Genomic DNA, 9,403 nt, shown 5'->3' on the forward strand with positions numbered 1-9,403 from the left:
AGAGTTGATGATTGACCGGTGTTTCCTTGTCTCCGATGGGGAGGTGAAGGGGATTTCTTTCATCCTATTTGCTCCTCGTACATGTCTAAGAGATTGCTTAGTCATAAGGTATATTCATGTCACAAAACATTTTTTTGATAGAATCAGATCTAAAACATTTCTACAAAAATCTGAACAAACCTTGAGAAAGAACAAAAAGTGAATGGACATTTGATCAGAATGGAATTGTTCACATGCATTGACCAACCGATTCAAGATTAGAGAACGCTTCATGCATGCACGAAACCTTAGCTATCATTTGGTTTCAAACTGCGTGATGGTAGAGACCTTTTTATTTATTCCTCGGTAGCTAGGAGAGTCGTTGATCAAGGATGATGCTCCCTTGCCACCATCTCTGGTCTTTTGTGTATCACGTTCAAAAAACTTCTTCCCTCTTAATAAAAAATTGCTTAGACCCCGCTCGCGAAAAAAAGTTGCAACCATTTACAATATTGGGTTGAAAGTTCTCGTTGAAAAAAAAAAGAGTTCAAAGTGGTTGGTGTGAAGTTGGTTGCTCTACTCTCTCATCCAAACTTGCTTTTTTTACATTCTCTGTCCTTTAATAAATTCATTTTTAGAGTTGTTTTAAATCAAAAAATTTAAGTTTAACAAAAAAAATATAGAAAGGAGCAACAAAATTTATGGCACAAAATTAATATTATTAGGTACCCCGTAAACTATCATAATATGTTTATTTGGTGTCACAAATATTTATACTTTTTTCTATAAATTTGATCAAGCATAAAAAAAGTTTGACTTAACATAACTCTAGAAATTGGTTTATTAAGATATGAAGGAAGTAATTTGTAACTGAAAAAAAAGTCGCTTATCACTTGATGGAAATGACGTACGATGGAACTGGTTATACGAATTACTGTACCATCTTTTTGGTGTACTACTACATGTTACAAATGCAAATCTTTGGAGAATTTGAATAAGTAATTATAAGTGGCCAATCAAGACAAATATCTAAATTACATCGCTCCACACGTTCCCCTCTAGTTAATTACTGGATACCACAAAGTAGCACTCGTTCTGAATCTTCACAAGATACACATCCTCACTATCTACTTGAAAAATTAAGCTGGAAATACCCTTTCTCCTACATATCTCTCTCTATACACAATTACGGAAATCATGAATTGCACCCAAAATAATTAACCAAAAATTACAAACAGCCAATTGCAAGAGAGCACAGCAAAGGAAAAAAACTGAATTACAAGAGAAAGAGAAAATGGGGGAGGAGAAGGAAAAAATAATAAAAATATAAATGACCTTGGGTGAGCATCGCTTTGTGTAGCACCTGTGTGTGCTAGCCTCATCCGTGGCCGCCGGCAACGGCCAGCCCTGTACTCATGATCCGATCTTGTCGAGGCTGTCGGCGACGGCCTTCATCCGTGGCCGGAGCTCCGGGTCGGCCTCCGTGCACGCGAGCGCGACGTGGAACGCCGCCACCACCTCCTTCTTGGGCAGCGCGGGGCCCCGCAGGAGCGCCGGGTCCACCATCTCCGCCACGGGCCGCGCGTCCTCCTCGAAGCCGCGGCGCACCCACCGCACCACCTCCGGCACCGCGCAGCCGCCGCCGCCGTGCTCCCCGCTCCCGGACCGGTCCGTCGCCGTCGACCCGGACACAGGCGCCGAGAACGACGCCGACGTCGACGGCGACGCGTGGTCGGCGGCCGGGCCTCGGCCCGTCAGCAGCTCCAGCAGCACCACCCCGAACGAGAACACGTCCCACTTCTGCGTCGGCTTCGCACCGGCCGCCGCCCGCGCTTCCGGCGCGCGGTACCCGCTGCCGGCAAAACGGTCCGGACCCGTGCCCGGCGCCGCCGGTGGCTTGACGTACGGGATGGCGCCGCCGAGGAGCCCGCCGGCGCCACCCGAGGAGGGCGGCCCGTCGGGGGCGCAGCCGGCGACGGCGAGCAGGCGCGCGAGGCCGAAGTCGGCGACGCGCGGGGTGAAGTCGGCGTCGAGGAGGATGTTGGATGGCTTCACCTCGCCGTGGACGAACCGCCGCGGGCTGCACTCGTGGAGATACGCCAGCCCGCGCGCCGCGCCCCTTGCGATCTTCAGCCGCGCTGACCACGACAAGGCGGTTTGACCAGGCCGACCTGGCGGAAAAGGACAGTGAACGGTCAACGCATTCAGTCAGGACTGAGGTGTCAGGACTCAGGAGTCAGCTTTGCATCAGAACTTCAGTTTCTGAATGACCTGTGATATTTTATTTTTCCTATATAAAAACATTTCTGTATGATGAAAAAGCATGCAAATTTCACATCGCAAGTTTCCAGTTTTGCAAATGTTTTTTTACACGCCATTTACAGTTGGTAAATCGAAACAACAGCCATGAGAAACTACAGTGTGGCAATTCCATCCGACCGGCCAACAGAACGTAATCAAAGAAGGTGCAGCGGCTGTCGCCTGTCGGTAAACCTAAACAGCCCTGCCGTGCCATGGCTGTCGACTCACTGTTCACGAGCACCGCATGCATCTCGCTTTCAGAAAGTTTACAAGGACAGTGAACAACTAGACTTTCGGAAAGGAAGACGTCAGTCAGTGACCAACAATGTGCCCAAGTGAACCATTATTATGTACAGCATTAGTACCTCACAAACCGTTGCCACGCCACTCACACACTAGCTAGGTACGGTATCTGTATCTCTCAGGCTAAAGGCTCATTAGCATGCATGCAAAGGTGCTGTCCTTTGTCCCATTAGCTCCAAAGAGACCCCAAATCTGGCATCACCAGCCTGAGCACCCCAGAGCTGACGCCCATCATTAAGCACGTTGGGAAAAAAAAAGGTTGCTAATGATGCATTTACCCAGGCGTGCCTAGGCAGTGTTGCCCATGCTCAATCATCACATTCTTTACGCATTTCCCTTTGTACGAAGATTAATTAGCACGAGATCGGAGAGAGAGAATATTCATGCTGTTAAGGCATCAGAGTGACAAAAGGTTTCGTCAGGCTTAGAAAGGCCTCTGCTTTTTTCAGTTTGGCACCTCTGTTTGTTCGACCGACATGCTCTTCAGTCTGCGTGACGGTGGAAAGTGTGGACGAAAAGGGACCTTCCGTTGCAGCCCTTTGGTCTGTCACTCAGCGTTGGTGCCCAATTGAGTGAGCAAACAAGGAAAAGAAAAGAGCCTTTGGAGCTTGTCAGCTGGGTATGATTTGGTGTAAAGCTTTTGTCGAACATCAGCGTTAACGAAGCGCGCCACTTTTCCTCCTTTTCCCTCGTTTATTGCATATGCAAACCTTGGGCATTGCAGTAACAGCAGCTACGGTGCCTTATGGCTTAAGCAACCATCGCCAGGTTTCTAAGAGTTTCTGAATGCACCGGTGATCTTGCTTGCTCACATAGGACTAGGCTGCTAATTAATACGTATATGCAAATGCAAATTCTGAGGCTTGGCATGCTACTGCTAATATGCCTAAGACCCCAGAGGACCGTACCTGAGCGGCTGAGCAGCTCCAACAAAGAAGGGGCGGGAAAATAAAATGCTCACTGGGTTCAGCATTGCAGTTTGCCTCGCTACCACGGCATGCAGTTAGTTGCCTGTTAAGATAGGTTCTGGACAAGTCAAAGGCGATGATGGCCACAAGAGCACCGCCGAGGATCACATTCACAACTCACAAGGGAAGGGGAGATGGTCACCAAGGACCATGCATGCATGCAGGCGCCCATCGCCCATCCAGGACAGCAGGACCAGCCAGCCGCAAAAAGATGTCCACCAGCATGCATGCATGCACCCATCGCATGCAGATTGTATAGCAGAGCCGGAGCGTGGTCCAACAGAAGGGGGACAAGACGGGTGTGCCTTCTTCAGCCAAGGTTTTGGAAGCTTTCGTCGCAGTGCGTTCCCGTGGGAGTGGTCTCGTCACGCTCTTTAGGACTCATGTCGTCTTTTTCTTCCTAAGGATGGTAATTCACCCTCAGTCTGGTTGATATAAGGTAGATGCAAGGCTAGAACCAGCCATTTTCTCTTAATGATGGAGCACGTGACAAAGGTTAATCTTGAAGAAAAATGCTCGACCAGCCACTCACACTACCAAGGTGTGTGTGTGTGTGTGTATATATATATATTCTCATGGACTAGATGAATTGTCTTCTGCAAATTGTATAAACCAAGCTGACCTAAATTCAGTTGTGCAGTGGAGTATAGTGGACAACATTGTGTGTAAAATAAGATGGGCTATAGCCGCGCGCGCTACGCCACCCCATCATTTAGAAGAAGAAACATGAGTAGTAAGTGAGCACCCAACAACCATACGGACCATATATAATAACAGACCAAATCTTAGCTAAGTGGCCTAACACACCACGTACAGTATAGCCTACCCTGTACATTATCCGCTAGTGCTACGAAGGGTCATAAATTGCTCATAGTACTATATACACTGTCCTGTGCCATGGCTTGTACGCTGAGCATCATTCTCTGCATAGCGTCGTCCTTGGGCATGGCCGGCCCTCTATTAACCATCCTAATACGATGGGAAAGCTTATACATATCGCTAATAATAAAGACGAGGGTGAGGAATTAATTTGAGGTACGGTCATTCTAATGTGGTACATATTGTCAATCTCAACCGCGTTTATATGTTATTATGAAAAAAAAAAATCAAACTAGAATCACATAAATTAGATGGCGCGTATAACTACATATATTGCAATTGCATTTGGGTTTGATCGATCTCAACATTTTTGCATGTCGCTCTCGCTCATCCTACATTTCCAGGACGGCTGGTTAATCAGTATCCGGTACTAGTACTAAGGTTGTTTCTTGTTTAATTTGTATGGACGTGGCATGTGCTCTTGTGACTCGTGAGCAGAATTTGCCAACTCGAATATAATCACTGCATTAATCAAATATAATCCACGGCATCTACCACGTTTCTCCGACAAGAAATCAGCCAGTAGGATCCAACGCTAACGAGCAATTAACAAACGCAAATCGCATCTAAACCTACCAAAAAAAAAAACTACTAGTATTTCGAGCAGCAGCAGCATGCAGGGAATGAATGATGGATGAATCCTCGGTGGGTGGGTAGCTTACCACGCAGCGCGGTGGCGAGGTTGCCGTTGCCCACGAAGTCGGTGACGACGAGCTTCTCGTCGGCGGACCAGTAGTAGGCGCGCAGGCGCACGACGTTGGGGTGGCGCGCCCGCCCCACGGCGCGCGCCTCCGCCGCGAACTCCTTGCACCGGTCCGCGCCCCCGCCGCCGCCGCCCAGCCGCCGCACGGCCACGGGCGTCGTCCCGTTCGCCACCACCACCTTGTACACGATCCCCTTGCCGCCCTTGCCCAGCACGTAGGCCGAGGACCCCAGCAGCTCGTCCAGCTCCACGAGGAACCCGCGGTCGATCGCCACCAGCTCCCCCTCGCCGCCGACGCCGCTGCTGTACTTGCCTGCTTCGCCGTCGTCGTCGCCCGAGGACGCGTCCGAGCTGTCGTCGCTGCCGCCGTGCCGCCACAGCATGCAGCGGCAGAGCCCGCTCTTGCTGCTGTAGTCGCCGTCGTCGTCGCGGCAGTGCCCGCGGTGGTTGTCTTTCCGGTCCTTGACCTTCCAGTACACGTACACGAGGATGATGCCGACGAGGGCCACCCCGGCGGCGTCCGCGACGGAGATGAGCGCGATCAAGCCCGAACTGATGGGCTGCTGGTGCCGGTCGGAGGACGCGGTGGAGGAGGGCAGCGGGGTCGTCGTGGCCGCCGGCGGCGTCGGCGACTGCGTGGGCGGCGGGACGGCGCGGCAGGGCACCTGGAGCGGGTAGCCGCAGAGGCCGGGGTTGTTGAGGAACGCCGTGGGGCCCTGGCTGGCGAGGGAGCCCGTCTGCGGGATGGCCCCGGAGAGGTTATTGAAGCGGAGGTCCAGCGTGACGGTGGCCGGGAGGCGGCCCAGCTCGGGCGGCACGACGCCCGAGAAGCGGTTGTGGGAGAGGTTGAGCGTGCCGGCGAGCCGGGGCAGCTCGCCGAGGTCGGGCGGGAACGAGCCGTTGAAGGCGTTGGAGGAGAGGTCGAGCTGCTGCAGGCTGGGCATCTCGGGCCACACCCCCGCCGGGAGCTCCCCCGTGAAGGCGTTCCGGGCGAGCACGAGCCGCTGCAGGCTGCGGCAGCCGCGGAGGTCCAGCGGCAGCTCGCCCGAGAGCGCGTTCCCGGAGACGTCCAGGTTCTGGAGGCGCGGCAGGTCGCAGAGCGCGGCGGCGGGGAGGCCGCCCGTGAGGCGGTTCCCGTAGAGGTAGAGCGAGTGGAGCGACGAGGCGTTGGAGAGCGCGGCGGGGATGCCGCCCGACAGCCGGTTGCCGTGGAGGTTGAGGCGGCGGAGGAAGAGCAGCGACCCCAGCTCGGACGGGATGTACCCGGAGATGTTCTTGCCCGCCACGGCCAGGCTGACGACGACGCGCGGCGCCGAGGAGGCGTTGGCGCACCTGACGCCCGGCCACCCGCACGGGTCCGGGTCCGACTCGGACCACCGCGACAGCGCCGAGTACGGGTCCTCGGTCGCCGCCGCCTTGAACGCCAGCAGCGCCAGGCCCTCGGCGGTCAGCGCCAGGGCTGCCGGCGGCGGTAATGCCAGGAGGAGCAGCAGGAGGAGAATTTTGGTCATTACCTAGGCTAGCTACCGGCTGACTGACACACTACTTGCTGGCTGCTGCTTCTTCGGTGGTTCGGTGTGTTTGTGAAGCTGCCGATGCCTACCTAGCTAGTGTACGTGTGTTGGGTCAGTCAGTGGTGTGTGGAAGCGGAAGAGAGGCACAGGCAGAGGCCGCCAATGCAACGCTGGCTAATTGGCAGGATGCGTGCGAGAGGGAGGGTCAAGAAGAGGCTGGGAAGGTTATAGATCTGCCGGAGGGCAGGCACCAGGCAAAGGCTACGATGTTGGCATCTTGTCATGTGGGAAAACTGCCAGTAGAGAGTTGGATTCTAGAGTTTAGGGCGTGTTTAGATGCAATTTTTTTTGGGTTTTGGCTACTGTAGCACTTTCGTTTGTATTTGATCATTAGTGTCTAATTATGGACTAATTAGGTTTGAAAGTTTCGTCTCGCGATTTCTCATCCAACTGTGCAATTAGTTTTTTTCATCTATATTTAGTACTCCATGCATGTGCCGCAAGATTGTACTGCGCAAAAAATTTTGGGAACTAAACAGGCCCTTAGAATCCAGAAGATGAAGGAAGGCCAGGTGGGTAATGAAAGTGCTTTTAATTCTCGACAGAATGGGAAAACGTATTCAATTCTGCAATGGTTATTCAGTTGCTCTCACTGGCGCTGGCGCTGGCACTGGCACTGGCACTCCATTTTTATCTAGCACACCTTCTGTTGCATTTGCTTTGACTCACCACTACTAAAATTTCCTGTCGGTGAAAAACCCACACAAAAATACACAACCGACAGGGAAATTAAAAAAATAATTTTTCTGTCAGTATACCATTACCGACAAAAATAAAGCGACAGAAAAATAAAATTTGCTATTCGGTGGCACAACCCGCCCGCTTCTAGGCCGGCTGAAAGGCCAACACGGCCCAGGCCCGGTTTTGCATGTTTCGTTTCCCGGTGCTCTTCCAATTGATTTTTTTTCTGTCGGTGGCACCAAAACACAAAGAAATATATACATTTTTCCGTCGGTTGACCAAAAACTCGACAGAGAAATGTACTCACCCTGTCGGTTTTCGAATTACTCTATCGGCTCTAGGTTCCCGACAGAAATATTAGTAATTTCCCTGTCGGTGGGTGTTAAACCGACAGGAACATTTTAGTCTCCAGTAATGACTTTGTACTATATTTGACCAAGTTTGTATAAAAATCCACCAACAATTAGAACATCAAAAACTATTTCATTAGATTCTTCGTGCAATATATTTTGATCGAGAAATTATTTGAACTTATAGATATATGAATATATTTTTCTATAGAAGTTTGCCTTAGGGGAAAACCAAAATAAAATGTTATTCAGAATGGAGGGAATATTATTATTCTTTTTTATGATCTTGTAACGTCACAACTTTATTTTTTTGATGCATGGATGTTTTGCCTACTTTTAACTAGCCAGGCAAGCAAGCAAGGTGAGGCCAAGCAAGGCCGGTCCAAATAAAACTAGTCCGGTTCGGCTTGCTGAAACTTGGCTGAATTGACTGAAAACACTGTTCTGGCTGAATTATTATGAGAGAAAACACTGTTCCGGCTAAAAAAACAAGCTAAATAGTGTGAATTATAAGGTAAGCCAAATAGGGCCTATGTTTGGTTGTTTTGCTTAGTGTGAAAGCTTGCCTAGCACCGCATGCAAGAACTTTGATTTTTATAACACAAGTCTGCTACCGCACAGGAAAGGATGTGCTTCCCGCTTGCCTTGCCAGCATGAGAGAGTCGACCTAGCTCTCCTACCTGGGCAAGGATTTCCTTGCTTAAAGAGGCAAGCTAGCCTAGCAAAGCATGATTTTTCATCCACTACCAAACACATATTCTGGCTTAGCAAAGTTAGGTAAGGTTCAATAAAGGATCCAACCCCAAGTGTCTCTGGCGAGGAGCAGGGTTTGGGAGTTGCCGTTTTGGATATTAGCGAGAAAGTGGGATGGTGTTGGGATTCGGTGACTAAAAATTAGGAGGTGTGTTGGGAGAATGTTGCATGGGGTATTCGAATACTAATAAAAAAAATAAATTACATAATCCGTCAGTACTCCACGAGACGAATTTTTAAGCCTAATTAATCCGACATTAGCACATGGTTACTGTATCACCACATTGTCAAATCATAGACTAATTAGGCTTAAAAGATTCGTCTCGCAAATCAGTCGCAAACTATGCAATTAGTTTCGTAATTAGTCTATATTTAATACTCCATGCATATGTCCAAACATTCGATGGAACAACGACTAAAATTTAGGAGGGACAACCAAACACTACCGAAGTCGATTGGCTAAGGTGTGCGCGTGGAGTGGTTGTGCAGAGTCTCATCAGAGCTTCATGCGAGCGGCTACTAGAGGCGGAACAGGTTGAGGAGATCCAACCTCCGCCCTAAACATTGATGTGAATTATAGCTACTCTATCCATGATTTCATTTGCTGATTTCCAGATGTTGCTTGCATTTTGCAAATAGTTCAACTGGTCTCCAAGAACATCACATCATATTGGGCATCTTTATACTATATTGCCTCGAGAAAAATATTAACATTAATATTATCGTCATATTGGTCATCTTCCTTTCTATAGTACTGATTATAAGTTCAAACGAATGCTCTATAAAAATATATTATCACATAGAATTTAATAAAACTAAATTGATATTCTAGATGTTAGTGTCTTCATCTATAATAAATTTGATCAAAATTATTAGTTTTTGTTATTAGAACAAAGTCAAAGTGAGCTATAA

The 9,403-nt window shown here is 49.5% G+C and overlaps 1 protein-coding gene across 1 annotated transcript; it reads right to left on the reverse strand.

Annotated features, from left to right (window-relative positions):
• Positions 1 to 981: 981 nt before the first annotated feature.
• Positions 982 to 6,870, reverse strand: LOC136509277 (receptor protein kinase-like protein ZAR1). Its single transcript, XM_066504089.1, has 2 exons — positions 5,093 to 6,870; positions 982 to 2,150 (listed from the first exon to the last, which is right to left on the reverse strand). The coding sequence occupies exons 1-2, from the start codon at positions 6,642 to 6,644 to the stop codon at positions 1,393 to 1,395; spliced, it is 2,310 nt and encodes a 769-aa protein (XP_066360186.1). The 5' UTR covers positions 6,645 to 6,870; the 3' UTR covers positions 982 to 1,392.
• Between the last annotated feature and the right edge of the window lie 2,533 nt (positions 6,871 to 9,403).

Source organism: Miscanthus floridulus, chromosome 15, assembly GCF_019320115.1.
Source record: "Miscanthus floridulus cultivar M001 chromosome 15, ASM1932011v1, whole genome shotgun sequence".
Lineage (NCBI taxonomy): Eukaryota > Viridiplantae > Streptophyta > Magnoliopsida > Poales > Poaceae > Miscanthus > Miscanthus floridulus.